General features: G+C 36.5%; 1 protein-coding gene and 2 pseudogenes across 1 annotated transcript; all 3 read left to right on the forward strand.

Annotated features, from left to right (window-relative positions):
• The first annotated feature begins 1,190 nt into the window (after positions 1-1,190).
• On the forward strand, positions 1,191-3,004 carry LOC125204395 (tetrahydroberberine oxidase pseudogene; annotated as a pseudogene).
• A 4,321-nt stretch (positions 3,005-7,325) lies between these two features.
• On the forward strand, positions 7,326-7,739 carry LOC125206906 (berberine bridge enzyme-like 18). The gene has a single exon (XM_048106120.1). It carries the CDS (start codon positions 7,326-7,328, stop codon positions 7,737-7,739), a length of 414 nt encoding a protein of 137 aa, XP_047962077.1.
• Positions 7,740-14,455: 6,716 nt separating this feature from the next.
• Positions 14,456-16,293, forward strand: LOC125204853 (tetrahydroberberine oxidase pseudogene; annotated as a pseudogene).
• The last annotated feature ends 1,931 nt before the right edge of the window (positions 16,294-18,224 follow it).

The following is an 18,224-nucleotide window of genomic DNA, read 5'->3' on the forward strand; positions in this document are numbered from 1 at the left end:
TTGAAGTTTTAAGCTTATAAGATTTTAATCGACGTCTTAATTGCGTGATTAATTTAAAACCTGAGAGTGGAATAACAGTTTAGTTGAATTGTTATTTGTTCAGTTTAGTTGAAAGTATTTTTCCATTTTTCTGTCTTCACTTGATGATGGGATTCTGATAAAGATGGTCTACCTATAACAACCGCCTTTTTTTATTCATATTATACAACATATTTTGTTATACACTTGTAATAGTTCATTTCTTTCTATTTTTTATATATGGAGTACTAAATATTTCAATTATGATTTTGTAAACGGTTACCTTCATTTCGAAACTAGTCAGTTTTGGTACTAATCTCAATGTTATTTGAACACAATCACCTTCATTTAATTAGATGATCGCTAAAAAAATTTAATTTTTAAGGATAAAATATTAAGAGGCAATTACTTGCGCCGAAAAAAATTTAAAAATAAAAAAAAATAGAACGCAAAAGAAAGTGTTTCTAAATTTAGAAGAACAAATTAATTTAATCTTTTGTTTTTGTAGGACACTTTCATTTGCGTTCTCTAATTTTAATTAGGACACCAACAATAAGGATATTTTTAAAGCGTTGGTGGTATATTTGGAAACAAACACAAATTAGTGTCCTTAATTGCATTAAAAATGTCTTTCACGGTTTTTTTTTTTCCTACCGTCGATACTACCATATTTTAAATGGACAAGTTAATTTTCTGCTTATTGTTTCTGTAAATATTCTAAATCAAATGTATAACATTATTAATTAGAGCAATGTAATTTTATCTCGAAATAAGACATAAATAGTAAATTCAATGACTTGGTACAAATAAAAATACATTTCAAATAAAAATTGTTTACGCCAAATAAATTATATTGTCAAATTAGATAACTTAAAAAAGTATCAATTAACCTGGGTTGTAAGATTATCATCACACATGAATATTAAAAACCAACGGCTAGGAACCTTCTTCTAGATTTCGATCCAATTCCATTTGCCCATTCAAATATGGTATTAGTAAAACACAGCGACTTTAAATTAAATGTGTTCGTTTTTTCTTCAGAAACTATAGTCAAAGTTGAAATAGGCACGCCGTTGGAATATTAAATTTAATATCATGTAGCACACATGATATTAAGAATGACTTTTCAAGAACTTTGTACATATAAATAGGCCACATTATTTCATGAAGTATACAAACTCATCTACCTTCAAATCATCAATCATGAAAACTCCTTCCATCTCATCTCTTACATTCATTCTTCTTCTAATCATCTCATGCTCTTGGGCAGCTTCCGCCGATGATCATGACGATTTTCTCGAATGCCTGACCGAGCAATTCCGCAACTACTCCTCCATTTCGAACGATGTTTACACCCCAATCAACTCATCATACACTTCCGTCCTTGAATCCTCCATCCGAAGCCTAAGGTTTGTGTCAGGTTCCACTCCTAAACCGCAGGTGATCATAACCCCAGAGCACGAATCCCAGATCCCACCTATCATATACTGTGCGGAAGAAAATGACTTGGAAATCAGAACTCGAAGTGGTGGCCATGACCTAGAGGGACTATCTTATGTGTCACGAGTCCCTTTCGTGATCATAGATTTGATCAATCTCAGTGAAATCACGGTGGATGCCGAGGCAAAAACTGCTTGGGTCGAAGCAGGCGCGACCATTGGTTCTTTATACTACAGGATTGCAGAAAAGAGTCCAGTGCTCGGGTTCCCGGCCGGCGTATGCCCAACTGTCGGTGTCGGTGGCCACATCAGTGGAGGGGGCTGGGGCCCGATGCTGAGAAAATACGGTCTGGCCGCTGACAACGTCATCGATGCAAGAATAGTCGATGCCAAGGGCAGAATCCTGGATAGAAAATCGATGGGCGAGGATTTGTTCTGGGCCATCAGAGGCGGCGGAGGCGCCAGCTTCGGCGTGATCACTGCCTGGAAGGTACGACTGGTGGACGTTCCAGAAACAGTCACTGCTTTCTCAGTCCGCAGGACTTTAGAAAAGAATGCAACTCAACTCGTCCACCGCTGGCAAACTGTGGCTCCGAATCTCGACAAAGATTTGTTCATCTCCGCCGTTTTAACACGGGTTAATTCCAGCCAAGGTGGACGGAACGCCACCATCGAAGCCAACTTCTGGTCACTTTTCCTCGGCGGAGCAGACAGATTACTTCCGTTGATGCAAGAAAGCTTCCCTGAGTTAGGTTTAGTGAGAGAAGACTGCGCCGAAATGAGCTGGATCCAATCTGTCTTATATTTGTCAGAAGCCCCCGTAATACCACCTTCTCAACAACAGCCACTCGAATTTCTACTTAACCGAACTCAACCAAACCTAGTAAACTTCAAAGTGAGATCAGATTATGTCCAAAAACCTATTCCTGAATTAGGGTTACAAGGAATTGAGAGACTACTATACGAACCAGAAATTTCATCTTTTGTCGCAATGACCCCATATGGTGGAAGAATGTCTGAAATTTCAGAATCAGAAACTCCATTTCCTCACAGGGCTGGTAACTTGTTCAAGATTGCTGGCGATGTTGTTTGGGCAGGCAACGAGGCTCGAGATTTGGAGATGAACTTACGTTGGAGCAGAAGGTACTACAGTTACATGGCTCCTTTTGTTTCGAGTAATCCCAGACAAGCGTACCTCAACTACAGAGATCTCGACATTGGAGTCAATAACGTTGGAGAAGACACGAGTTATGCACAAGCTAGCATTTGGGGTATGAAATATTTTAAGAATAATTTCGATCGTCTTGTTCGGGTGAAGACCGTGGTTGATCCCGATAATTTCTTCAAGAATGAACAGAGCATTCCGCCGTTGGATGATTGAGATATATCTTCATCTCAGACCCCTCCATGCTGAATGAAGGGTTCTTATATTTGTTAGATGTAACTTCTTAACAATAAAATGTTGTTGTTTTGATTTCTTATATTTGTTTGATGTAATTAATTTCTAGCAATAAAACGTTAATTTAAGAAAAGGTATATTTATTTGATGCAATTTTTTACAATAAAATGTAATACATCATTTTATTTTTTCTTTAAGGGATTACATAATTTAGTAATAAATAGGTATTTCTTTTTCCATTTTGTGATCCAATTGCATGCATCATTATTTTTAATATTAACTTCTTCACTTTGTTATACTATTATTTTGATTCCGATCGAATTGCCAATAAAAGGCATATTAGTAGTTAAACAATATTTAATGTACGTAGCACACAATTAATATGATAAAAATTAAAACATCAAACTGACCATCCAAAAATACTTTTAGTCGTTCAATAGACAGACAAACACTCGAGCCTATTGTAACGCAATACTTAAATTTAAACTTATGGTTGATAATGCTCATAAATTAGTTCTGATCTTTCAAACCTCATAAGTCAAGTCAGATGTGGTATTTTAATTTCAAGCTTCGAACGATATTATACTAAGAAGTCTGACATTCAACAGTCAAATATCCTAATTCAAGTTTAACAATATTGATGTTAACAAGTTCGCAATATTCAATTATCGGACGCGGTTTTTTTTGAGCTACAAATTCTTAATTACAAAGTCAAATATCCTAATTCAAGTTTAACAATATTGATGTTAAGTTCGCAATATTCAATTATCGGACTCGGGTTTTTTTGAGCTACAAACAATGCTACATTCTTAATTACAAAGTCGATATGAGATTAAGCTCATATGACATATACTACTACATCTATCCATAAAAATTGACAAGTTTTATCATTTTGGACCATCAATCAAAATTAAGACTATTTCTAAAAATGGAAAGTTTTAAACCAATACTAACCATGCACATCGTTCTAATGTAGACCCCACAAATAGATGCAACATATCATTAATCTCATATTTTGTTTAATTGTTGTAGTGGTCTAGCAATTCCGTTTATTGCGTGACATTTATAGTAAATATTTTATTAGTAAATTGTTTATTTGCAATAGACATGTTCTATTTTCAATTTTCACCCTTTTTTGAATCTTGTATAATTGTAATATCAGTAAAGTCCTCTTCTTCATAGTGTACACGCATGTTCTTTTATTTAAAAAATTCTAGTAAATTGAAGGATTTGGTCTCGGCATCAGAATATCTACTTCACCAGTAATAAAAAACTGCTTACGCAAGATAATTGTCAAATTGGGTAACTTCAAAATATTAGTTAATCTAGATGGTTAAGACTATCAGTCAATCATCACATATTAAATTTGCTAGGATCTTTCTCCAAGATTTCGATCAAATTCCGTTGGCCATCCAATTTATTCTATGTGTGGTAATAATCAAACAAACTAGGAAAAATTAAAATAAGCGCGCCGTTGGAAATATTCAAAATAGTCTCATATCAAATGGTACATCAAATAATAAAAATTCAAATAATTAATATTTTATTTTCATCAACTTTGTACCATCTTTTATCATGACAATTAATGCCTTATAAATGGAATGTTGGAATCATGGATTAAATGTGCCCGGTTAATGGACTTTGACCGAATAATAAATGTGATGAGTCATTAATTTCGGAAATTAAATGCTACAGCGTCGGTCTACGTTCCACGAAGATGATCGTAGTATATTCACTTTCTCAAATCCGATTCCCGGTGAGTGAGAAATAGTGGATTAAAGTTGGGCACAATTGAGCTTTATGTAAGCTTGGAGTCTTGAATGTAGGGAGCAATCAACTATTGTTAGTTGTCCCACATTGGAAGTGAGAGCCTCTTACTGAGGTGTATGAATTAAGTGTTTGATTCACTTAGATTTTACATGACTTTAGAGGGTAGTTTTACTTGGTTTTGATCATATATTGTGTACTTTGAGACATGGTTATAGCTACTCCTCTATTATGTTGGTATTTTGACCATTTTGTGAAGAATGTGAAGAAAAATGTACAAAATATGTGGATGTGCAGCTGCTCAATGTTCGAGACAGCTTATCTGGAGATTTTGAAGTCCGATTCGCATGTAATGCATACCATTCTCTTTGTCTTCGAAAGAGCTTCCATGGATATCTTAAACATCTCAATCGGAGTTCGGTAGAAGAAGTTATGGTCGTTTTACCAAGACTGCGCAGAGCAGTGACATAGCTGGCGACCCGCCAGGTTCGGATGCAAACGAACATGGCGACCCGCCAGCAAAAGACGAAAAAAATGCCGTAAGCAGCTGGCGACTCGCCAGCTTCAACGCACACCCAACCTGGCGACCCGCCAGCTTCGCTCGACAGTTTATTTTGGTCCCAAAGTCAACCCTAGGTATATATATGCCTAGGAAACGTCTCCAAACACAACTTACACGCCTCCTACCCCAAAAATACCACTTTTTCACCTAGGAAGAAGAGAAGAACGAGCAGAGGACGAGTATTCATCGCAAGATTGAAGACGAGGCCTCCAATCCGCCCAATCCAATTCTAAGAGTTTCTACTCTTAGTTTTATTCTTGTTCAAACAATGTTTTTGAATTTCTTTGACTTTTGTGTTGAACATGAGTAGCTAAACCCTTCGTAGAGTTCTACGGGGGAGATAGAATGATTCTTATGTTTAATTGATTTCCTTTTCCTATGTCTTGGCTCATGTGGTTATTTTGACTCCTCTTGTGCTTATACATTTATTTGATTGATCACCTTATAAATGCATGTGGATTTTACTACAATACCTGGGAAGTGAGTAGTTTAATTTGAAAGAAGAGAAGTTGACGTCATTGCCAATATAATCGACAGATTTGAGCCTTTGAATGAAGCTAAGTATCTTAGGAGCTTTTAGGAGTTGTTACCTTAGTTCTAGGAAGGACACTTCGGTTCTAGGTAGCAATCTACAAATTATATGCTTTGAGAAAAGATATAGTTTTACCTTAGTGATAGCTTAATAACCCTTGAGACCCTTTGTTGGCATAGTTAGGAAGTTAATTGAGCATAGGATAGTTGTTATCGATCCCATAGAATTCTACTTCCTCATCCTTGATCTACATCTGTTTTCTCTTATTTGCTTTAGTTCTCTATTTGTTTTTAATTTGTTTTTACCTTGCTTTTAAATAGATTTAGAAAAACCAAAATTCCGATTCATCTAGATAGTAGTTGAGGTTGGTTCGTGGTAATTAGGTTGACACTCATTGTCTCTGTGGATACGATACTCTTTGCTTATATTTGCTACATTAGCCCCGTACACTTGCGGGTATACTTGTGTTAAAAATAAGTTGAGTCAGTGTTCTAATACACTTAATAAATTCTAGTGGATCAAGTTGGGTCGAAGAGCCCACACGCGCCGCCGCCCACCGTGCCGTGCCGAGCCGAGCCGAGCCATGCACAGACCAGCGAACTGATCAAGCTGGCTGGTGGAATCCAGGTGACCTGATCAAGTTGGCGAAGTGTAGCGAACCAGGCTGGAGCTGGCACAGACCAACGAACTGATCAGGATGATTGCAGACCTGATCAAGTCAAACTCACTTCAGGATGTATATGTCTAGATACATTGGGGATTCAAAATCCATAACGTTTTGTAACCCTCGACAGTTACAGACTCTCCATGATGACAACCATCAAGAATGGTTGACCCCTGCAGGTGGATGGAGCCTATAAATATGCTAGTCTTTTGTGCGTTCTAACATACTAGAAACCATAGACAAGCAACAAACACAAGCATCATAAGCTCTCTTCTCTCTCTGCATTGTCTGCATTGTTTTCTGTCGAAAACTCTGTCCTCTCCTCCATCCCATTCGCCGGAGCTCTACTGATTGCGGTGCTGCTTCATCAGAGACGTTAGTCGTTTATCTTTGGAGACGAAACGACAATCCGAAGAGCACTACCGGGGCGTATCTCGTCTTGCGGAAAAATGCCTCCTCAACTCGGCTCTACTTTTCACGGTTTATTTGTTTCGATTATTAACATGTAATTTTGTTTCAGATTTTTCCATTTGTATTTCTTCTTTGGGTTGTATTACGCCCGACAAGCATTTATCTCTTGTAACCCCGGAATCCCCAACATAGAACACATTCTCTAACGCAAACTCATCATCTTATCAATCATGAAAACTCCTTCCATCTCATCTCTCACATTCATTCTTCTTCTAGTCATCTCATGCTCTTGGGCAGCTTCTGCCGATGATCATGAGGATTTTCTAGAATGCTTGTCTGAGCAATTCCGAAACTACTCCTCAATTTCGAACGATGTCTACACTCGTGACAACTCATCATACACTTCTGTCCTCGAATTCTCCATCCAAAACCTAAGGTTCGGTTTAGGATCAACTCCTTAACCGCATGTGATCATAACCCCAGACCACGAATCCCAGATCCTACCTATCATATACTGTGCTGAAGAAAATGACATGGAAATCAGAACTCGATGTGGTGGCCATGACTTAGAGGGACTATCTTATGTCTCACGAGTGCCATTCGTGATTATTGATTTAATCAATCTCAGTGAAATCACAGTGGACATCGAGGCAAAAACCGCTTGGGTCGAGGCTGGCGCAACCATTGGCTCTTTATACTACAAGATTGCAGAAAAAAGTCCGGTTCTAGGATTCCCGTCTGCCATCTGCCCAACCGTTGGTGTCGGTGGGCACTTCAGTAGAGGGGGCTACGGCACGATGCTGACAAAATACGGTCTAGCCGCTGACAACGTCATCGATGCAAGAATAGTTGACGCCAAGGGTAGAATCCTTGACATAACAACCATGGGCGTGGATCTGTTCTGTTCTGGGCCATCAGAGGCGGCGGGGCCGCCAGCTTTGGCGTGATCACTGCCTAGAAGGAACAACCGGTGGACGTTCCAGAAACTGTCACTGTTTTCTCAATATTCAGGACGTCAGAATAGAACGCGACTCAATTCGTCCACCGCTGGGGGTCCGAATCTCAACAAAGATTTATTCCTCGCAATCATCTTAAGGAGGGTGAAATGATCCTCCCCCTTGGAATTCTTCACTGATCGTGCAAATACGATATCTCATCGTATTGCGTTGAAATGAGCTGGATCCAATCTGTCTTATATTTCTCAGGAGCCCCCACAACCCTAGCGCCACTCAAATTACTACTTAACCAAACTCAACCAAACCTAGGAAGCCTCAAAGTGAAATCAGATTATGTCCAAAAACCTATTCCTGAATTAGGGTTACAAGGAATTGAGAGACTACCATACGAACCAGAAATTCGGGCTACTGTCGTAATGATCCCATATGGTGGAAGAATGTTGAAATATCTGAATCAGAAACTCCATTTCCTCATCGGGCTGGTAACTTGTTCAAGATTTATAGCACGGTGATTTGGCAGAGCAACGATGCTCAAGACTCGGAGAGGTACATAAGTTAGAGCATAAGGTACTACAGTCTATAGTTACATGGCTCCTTATGTTTCGATTAATCCCGGAGATGGGATTACTCGAAACATAAGGAGCCATGTAGTTGACAAATACAGAGATCTCGACATCGGACTCAGTAATGTTGGAGAAGAGACAAGTTATGCACAAGCCAGTATTTGGGGCATGAAATATTTCAAGAATAATTTTGATCGGCTTGTTCGCGTGAAGACTGTGGTTGTAACAGCCCGCCTTCCTAGGGTACAATAAATGCGGCGACTGCTACCAAACGGACTCGAAGAAATGAACGAAGGCTAGGGTTTCAATTAAAGAGTGTTGACCAAAAGGTTAGAAAGAACTATCAGAGTATTTAAAACAACAACTTCACCTAGAAACTTGAATAAGGAAAGAAAGGTATAATAAATGACGATCAAAATCTCAAGAGTATGACATAGTTTCCAAGATAAAAACCACAAGATAGTCTAAGACCTCTAAACCGAAAGGAGAGTGCAAAACATTCCAAATAAACATAAGTGTATCAAAAACTTAGCGGAAAGCGACCAAGAGAAAAAATAGCTATGGATGAAGACACAACTACGCTTGAAGTTCAAAACAACCATCTTAATTAATTATCATGCTCAACACCCGCCACCGCTCGTCATCGTTCAACCTGCACGTAAGGAAAACACATGCAGGGCTGAGTATTTTGAAATACTCAGTGAGCTCATTGCCAAAACATTTTACTCCCTCCGTCCCGGAGTATTAGACTCACTTCTTTTGGGCACATGATTTAAGGAATTGATATTTAGATAGTTAAAGTGGAGAGAGTAAAGTATCAGAAAGGGAAAAAGCAGGGGAGAGAAGAGAGAAAAAAGTAGGTGGAGAATAAAATAAGATAGATGCTTTTTGCTAAAAAAGGAAATGAGTCTAATATGTTGGGACATCCCAAAAAGGAAAGTTGGTCTAATACCTTGGGACGGAGGGAGTATAAGTTATGCCACCCTTACCAAGTGAACTCGAGTTTTAAGCAGTTATAAGAGAATATCACGAGTATTACAAAAATATATTTTCCATAGACTGGCCAGTCAAAATAACTCCCCATTTTTCCTCAACAATTCAATAATCACAATCATTCCATGGTGCGACGAAAGTGTGGCCACACTTTTCGCCCACGAGACCGGCCGACTAGCAAGGACGGCTCCCGATCCCCTCGTGAACACAGCCTGGTAGGGTTTGCGGCCCATACTCAGACCCGAATTCGTATAAACATATCCATAGCCCTATAGCCCAATGGAGCGAACTCGCAAGCTAGGCATCAGACGCACAATATCACAATAAAACAGACATGGGCATGGCATAACAGTTAAACCACCCTTATTTCTCCACATTCATATATTTGCACATAAAAGAGTTTAAGAGTAAAGCCCACCTCGACTGCTTAGGTTTCAAGTATGTTCTTTCCTTTGTTATCCGGCTTCGCAACTGAGGTTTCACCTTTTTAATCACATAGGCACATATCACAAATCAGATTCAGCGCAAACTCCTAACTCATGCATGTCTCTACACTTTTCCTTTTCCCATCGGTTCATCTTATTATCACTAATCAAACTTAAGTCATGATCATCATATAAATTCCATTCGCATCACAACTCTAGATCTAACACCAACATAAGTTACACAAGAGTATTGAGCCATCAAGCACACACCACACAACACAACACACACACGACACGCACACGACACGCACACACACACACACGCACACGCCACACACACATACTACATGCATACATTTTTACATACCCCTTTTTATCTCACTTTCACTCAAACAAGATGCATAAGCGTTCAAGAATACCGATTAATCGGTTAGAAAGAAGAGGAATCGAGTAGAAACGAAGAAGATGGATATAAAAATACCTTAAGAGAAAAACGAACGTTAGAAATTAAGTATTAGACTCGGTTCTTCAAGATTCTTGGGTCAAACTTCAATTCTTCACAAAGGATGAAGGATTAATGGAGTAAAGTAGAAGAAAATTGGGAGAGTGTGGAGAGAAGAGAGGGGGCGAAAATTATGGGGTAGGAGGCAAAAATTTGTGATGGCTAGGGTTAGGTTTTTGGCTCCTTATTTATAGAGTTCAATAAAATCTTTAGGTAAATAAAATAGAATATTTGGTAAGATCTCATTCTCCACAATTAAATAAATAAATAATGTGAAGTAGGGAAGGAGAATTAACAAAAATAGACTAGGGTATCAAGCATGGAAATTTCGAAATATATGGCTCCCAATTAGCCAAGATTTTGTTTTGGTATATTTTACGGAGTAGAATAAAATATCACGGAGCAAAATAAAAATAAGAATTCTCCCAACTTGGGATTGGAAATAGGCGTTCCCTATGCCTTTTAAATAAGGCATGGATTTTTAATAATAACTAATATAAGATAAGGCAAGATCTCTTGAGGTATGGAAAGATTTGGTAGAATATTTAAATTCTAGGTATGGAAGGAAATCAAGTATGGAATCAATTAAACAAGAAAAATAATATTTCCTTCCCAACATAGGTGATTTTCGAAAATCACCTAGGAAACAAGGGGGCGATTTTTCTCTCTTCAATATAAGGAATAATTGGGTCTTGGATTTAATTTGGATAAATATCCCAAGAATTAAATTAAATCCGAAAAAATAGAATCCATTCTCCAAAAATCAAGGGGGTCGAAATTCTCAAGAATTGGGTGGCTAGTATTTAGGGAAACTTTCTCTAATATTCTCACTCACCCTTAAACAAATAATTCACCTCATAAATTAATAAATCACATGCCACATCATAAAATAAACAAGTTTGACTTTTCAAACTTCCAACGCAAACCCTAGACTCGACTCGGCCATAGCATCTCATGCAATAAATGCATTCATAAATATTTCACGTCTCTACGTCATCAAAATAAATTCTAGGACTCTAAAATTAGGGTTCAGGAAATCGAGATGTTACAGTGGTTGATCCAGATAATTTCTTCAAGAATGAACAGAGTATTCCAACTTTGCATTCTGAGAAAAATGATTGAGATTAAGGGTTCATCTATTTCTTTGATGTAATTGCTTACAATAAAACGCTGCATGCTATTGTTTTGATTTGTATAAGAGGTGCTTAAATTTTTTGATGTAATTACTTACAATAAAACGTTACATGTTGTTTTGATTTTATAAAGGTTGAAATATTTGTTTGATTAAATTTCTTACAAGAAATGAATAAAACGTTAATCATTCAACAATGTTAGCACTTGGCAGAGTTGTTACACCATTGTTGTGTGCTTTACCAAAACCTGTTCCCCTTCGATTTTCAGTGCCTGCATACATTATCAAGTGACACAACTGTGGCCATGTAGCGGACATGCGTGGCTGTCCTCAGTCTCGCTTGGTTCCCAAGGGTATGTTGTGTGGGTTAGGCTCTCGTATTTGGTCGTGCTCATCAACTGCCATTTCACTAGTTTCCTTTTCACACGTTTTTCCAGGTGATTCAAAGAACTGCTCATCCCCAGAACTGCTCATCATCACCCATATTTATCAGTGGCTATCAGAATGTCAGTTTTCGGGTGTCATTATGTCTCTAAATCATTTCTCTTTTGATAATAGACTTCATCTTCCATTAACTCGTTCCATTCACATTTTACTATATAATTAATATATAAAAGTAGGACTTACTTTCCACTAGACTAGTATTTCTTAAAACTCGTGTCAAGTAAACTGATGTCAATTAATGGAGGATGGAGGGAGTAGCTAGTAACTTTTAATTTAACCTGATTTTTAACTTTTTATTCGAGAATGCGTCTTATTTTCTACTTCCTCCGTTCAATAGTAATAGAGTCATTTTGCCATTTTAATAGGTTTCATATTAAGAGAGTCATTTCCCTTTTTAATAAAAGTCAACATATTTTTTCACACCTACTTTACCATATCTTACTTTATTCTCTCTTCATCTCTCTACCTTTTTCATTTTCCACTTTATTCTCCTTTTACTTAACTCATCTAACACAATTTTTTTAATCTCTGTGTCGAAAAGGAACTCCTCAATTACTATGGAACAGAGGGAGTATTTATATCAGAGGAGGCTGCTCTGTCAATTGTTATTTTATTACTACGAACATTGGCGGACAGGAGGATGAGCCCTCCCAAGAAGCTATTTTGGTGATTTTTTCTATTTTAAATTTCCAGAAAATTTCGAGCACTCTCACCAGCCCTCCCCAAATCAACGTGGTTGAAGAACACATCTCTGAAAGTTGGATGATAGGAAGGGCTGAATTTAGATTTAGGGAAAAAATTACAGAGGCAAAAGGATGAAAATGGCTGTTGGCGTATTCACGAGGAAGAAGACAACTTTATTAATGTCAAATCAATTATTATGTACTAATATGATCGATCTTTTAATCCTTTTTTTAAAATAAGAGCAATCCAATTTAAAGTCAAATATATTAGATTTATTTATTTATTTAAACAAAAGTATTGCTTTCATTTTTATTTAGAAAGTTTTAATTTTTTTAAGAAAGTGTAAATTAAATTCCAAATTCATTATTTATTTTTAAATAAATGATTAATCAATCAATTGTAATATAATAGTAATAGAGTTCCTACTCTATTTTTTCCTAAATCTTTATCGATAAAATATTATTACAATTTCCCACACAATTCACGAGAACTTTGTAACTTTGCAGCTTTCATTTATAAGTTTAGTTGTTCTCTTTTTATTTAATTTCCTTTATTAATTTAATTATTCGAAAATCAGTTTTTCTGTAGGTTTTTTTATTGATTTTATTATGTGAAATTGAGAATGAAAAAGATGAAAGTTTTTGCTTAAATTTTATGAAATTTATGAAATTGACTTTATAATTTCATCTTAGTTGGAGCATTTTTTTACACATAAATTAAAAAATGAGTGCTTAGAGATTAAGTGGAGAGAGAATAAAAAAATTTTCTAAATAAGAAATGACTCAGCTATCTTAAGACTTTCCAAAAATAAATACGACGCAACTACCGTTAGACAGATGAAGTATACATTGAAGCCCCTCGTAACTATATTTTCTGCGTCCGCCACTAACTACGAATTTTGTTGGACTTAATTGTATCGACGATCTAACCTAGGATATGACTTTTAGTTTAATCTTACTTTTCATATGAGAATTCGTCTTATTTTGATCCATACGACCATACCCTATATATAACTCGACCTGTCACACGTGAGACTTGCCGTCTCGCTGGCAGCCCATCACTCGACGAATTGTGTATCGGTACAAAGATAATGAAAAAAGAAACAAATATAAATTTCCTACATTTTGAAGTTTTGAGCTTATAAGTCAAGATTTTAATCGAAGTATTCATTGCGTGTTTAAGTTAAACCTGAGAGTTGAATAACAATTTAGTTGAATTGTTATTTCTTTAGTTTTTAAATACTGTCTTCAGTTATTTTGAATCTTCTTTCCTGGTAGTATTTTACTTAACCAACAATATTGCCAATTTGCCATTATAAAACAAATTTTAGTTCATTTCGTATATTTTTGAAATATGCTAAATATTTCAATTGTGATTTTATAAACGGTTACTCTCATTTCGAAACTAGCCATTTTTTATACTAATCTCAATGTCTTTAGAAAACAATCACCTTCATTTGGATGATCACTAAAAAAAAAACTTAAATTTTAAGAAAAAAAAAATTGAGACGCAAAAAATGTTTTAATGATTTTTATTTTAAATGGACAAGTTATTTTTCTGTAAATATTCTAAATCAAACGCATATCATTATTAATTAGAGCAATGTAATTTTATCACGAAATAAGACATATATAATAAATTCAATGACTTAGTACTAATAAAAATACTTTTCAAATAAAAATTGTTTATGCCAAATAAATTGTCAAATTAGATAACTTACAATATTAACTATTATGAAAATTAAAAACCAACGGCTAGGAACTTTCTTCTAGATTTCGATCCAATTCCATGTACGTGTGGAATTGTGGTATAGTGACCACAGACATTTAAAATTGAAATAGGCACGCCGATGGAATATTGAATTTAATATCATAATGCACACATGAGGATAAGAATGACTTTTCAAGAACTTTGTACATATAAATAGGACACATTGTTTCATGAAATATACAAACTCATCTACTTCCAATCATCAATCATGAAAACTCCTTCCATCTCATCTCTCACATTCATTCTTCTTCTAATCATCTCATGCTCTTGGGCAGCTTCCGCGGATGATCATGACGATTTTCTCGAATGCCTGACCGAGCAATTCCGCAACTACTCCTCCATTTCGAACGATGTTTACACCCCAATCAACTCATCATACACTTCCGTCCTTGAATTCTCCATCCGAAACCTAAGGTTTGTGTCAGGTTCCACTCCTAAACCGCAGGTGATCATAACCCCAGGGCACGAATCCCAGATCCCACCTATCATATATTGTGCTGAAGAAAATGACTTGGAAATCAGAACTCGAAGTGGTGGCCATGACCTAGAGGGACTATCTTATGTGTCACGAGTCCCTTTCGTGATCATAGATTTGATCAATCTCAGTGAAATCACAGTGGATGCCCAGGAAAAAACCGCTTGGGTCGAAGCAGGCGCGACCATTGGTTCTTTATACTACAGGATTGCAGAAAAGAGTCCAGTGCTTGGCTTCCCGGCTGGCGTATGCCCAACCGTCGGTGTCGGTGGGCACTTCAGTGGAGGGGGCTGGGGCCCGATGCTGAGAAAATACGGTCTGGCTGCTGACAACGTCATCGATGCAAGAATAGTCGACGCCAAGGGGAGAATCCTGGACAGAAGATCGATGGGCGAGGATCTGTTCTGGGCCATCAGAGGCGGCGGAGGCGCCAGCTTCGGCGTGATCATTGCCTGGAAGGTACAACTGGTGGACGTTCCAGAAACAGTCACTGCTTTCTCAGTCCGCAGGAATTTAGAACAGAACGCAACTGAACTCGTCCACCGCTGGCAAACTGTGGCTCCGAATCTCGACAAAGATTTGTTCGTCTCCGTCGTTTTAACAAGGGTGAATTCCAGTCAAGGTGGACGGAACGCCACCATTGAAGCCAACTTCTGGTCACTTTTCCTCGGCGGAGCTGACAGATTACTTCCGATGATGCAAGAGAGCTTCCCTGAGTTAGGTTTAGTGAGAGAAGACTGTGTCGAAATGAGCTGGATCCAATCCGTCTTATATTTCTCAGAAGCCCCCATAATACCACCTTCTCAGCAACAGCCACTCGAATTTCTACTTAACCGAACTCAACCAAACTTAGGAAGCCTCAAAACGAAATCAGATTATGTCCAAAAACCTATTCCTGAATTAGGGTTACAAGGAATTGAGAGACTACTATACGAACCAGAAATTGCAGCTTTTGTCTTAATGATCCCATATGGTGGAAGAATGTCTGAAATTTCTGAATCAGAAACTCCATTTCCTCACAGGGCTGGTAACTTGTTCGAGATTGCCAGTAATGTGTATTGGGCAGGCAACGAGGCTCGAGATTCAGAGAGGAACATAGGTTGGAGCAGAAGGTACTACAGTTACATGGCTCCTTTTGTTTCGAGTAATCCCAGACAAGCGTACCTCAACTACAGAGATCTCGACATTGGAGTCAATAACGTTGGAGAAGACACAAGTTATGCACAGGCCAGCATTTGGGGTATGAAATATTTTAAGAATAATTTCGATCGTCTTGTTCGGGTGAAGACTGTGGTTGATCCCGATAATTTCTTCAAGAATGAACAGAGCATTCCTCCGTTGGATGATTGAGATATATCTTTATCTCAGTCCCCTCCATGCCTAATGAAGGGTTCTTATAATTATTTGATGTAATTTCTTACAATAAAATGTTGTTGTTTTGATTTGAATAAAGGGTTATTATTATTTAAGTGATGTAACTTATTACAATAAAATGTTATAGTTTGATTTGAATAAAGGTTTCTTATAATAAAATGTTACTACATCATTTTATTTTTACTTTATTAGTTCATAATTTACTAATAAACTGGTATTTCTTTTTTCATTTATGATCATATTAAATGCATCATTATTTTTAATATTAAAATTTAAATAAAAAGGGTTATTTTGATTTTGCATTACCAATAAAAGGCATGAGGAGTGTTATATTGCTAACTAATAACTTAATTGCTAACTGCAACTAAATAATAGCCATTAGATATTCAAATTAAGAGCTTAGATTATTAATCCCTAAATGTCAATACGATCAACGAAAAATGTCAATAAGGTCATATGATTAATTCTAAAAAATATCAATAGGGGTATTAATGTCAATTAACTATATGTTTAGTTATAACTAACTTTTAGAAGAAATCCCAAAACTTTAAATTCATATAACATACATCAAATTAAAGATAATTTCATAAGGATTCCAACGATATCCTACATGCATATGTTCTGACGTCAAAATTTGAAAAAAAATTCAAAAATTTTTAATCTTTTCGTACAAGAAGAAATGTCAACAAACTACATAAAATATGTCAATATAATACATGTAGAATGTCAATATAAGCAATGAGTTAATATTTTTAAAGCATTTTGTTGACATTCTTAAAGCATTGTGTTGATATTTTCGGAACACAATATTGACATTTTCATTCAAAACCCTAATTTGAAGTTTTTTTTTTATCTTTTTCGATTTAATTAATAAAAATGAAAATTACACGTGTCAAATTGTAGACCACACGTTTTTTAAAATATTATGACCTTAAATTAGTTGTAGTTAGCAATTAAATAATGAGTTAACAATTGATCACTTTCTTAAAACCCATATTAGTAGTTAAACAATATTTATTGTACGTAACACACAATTAATATGATACTGTATAAATTAAAACATCAAACTGACCATCGAAAACTACTTTTAGTCGTACAATAGACAGACAAACATTCGAGTTTATTGTGACGAATTTTTTAAATTTAAATTTATGGTAGATAATGCTCATAAATTAGTTCTGATCTTCAAACGACAAAGGGTATTTCAAGCTTCGAACGTGATTATTATACTCAGAAGTCAGACATTCAATAGTCAAATGTCGTAATTCAATGTTTAAAAATATTGATGTTCATAGGTTTGCAATATTCAATAATCGGACATGAGATTATGCTCCAAGATGACATATAATATGATTTTTTAGATAATTGCCTATCCTTTAATTTATAGTAAAAATAAATAAATTTTCTTTATACAACTAATAATAGATGCAACACATCATATATAAATCCTCCATCATATTCTATGTGTGTCACGACCGCACTTTCTAAGGATAGAAAGCCCGGTTGATCGTGACTATGGGAGGATGAAAGAAGCGGGGAAGAAAGGGGAAAACTGTGGCACAACTGAACTTGAACTGAAATAACTTGGTATATATATAAATCAGAGTGCATGGTACAAGAGAATGAAATCTCGACTTTTACATTGCAGCAGAAGAGTCAAGAGCAGATGACATCGTGTATGGAGACACGACGCATCCAAGTACTATTCTATCGAAGGATCTTCATCGTCTATGCTCAACACCGCTCGCCGTCATCACTGCTCAACCTGCACATTTTTAAAACATATGCAGGGCTAAGTACTTGGTGTACTCAGTGGACACATGCCGAAATATTTTTTTACTAGAAACTGATTTTTGTCAAGCCACTCTTGAATGAACTCGGGGTTTTAGGAAAAGTTCCGAGAACACTAAATCATTTTCCTTGTCATTATCAAAAGCGATCTGCTGTTCTATTTTCCTGGAACTTATGCCATATCTGAACTAACTCCTGGTGAAACGAAGTCACAACTCCTGGTGAAATAAATTCACAAACTCCTGGTGAAACGAATTCACAAACTCCTGGTGAAACGAATTCACAACTCCTGGTGAAACTAATTCACAAACTCCTGGTGAAAC

Source organism: Salvia hispanica, chromosome 6 (assembly GCF_029641045.1).
Source record: "Salvia hispanica isolate PSC_SH4W2 chromosome 6, Shi_PSC_v1, whole genome shotgun sequence".
In the NCBI taxonomy this organism is placed as follows: domain Eukaryota; kingdom Viridiplantae; phylum Streptophyta; class Magnoliopsida; order Lamiales; family Lamiaceae; genus Salvia; species Salvia hispanica.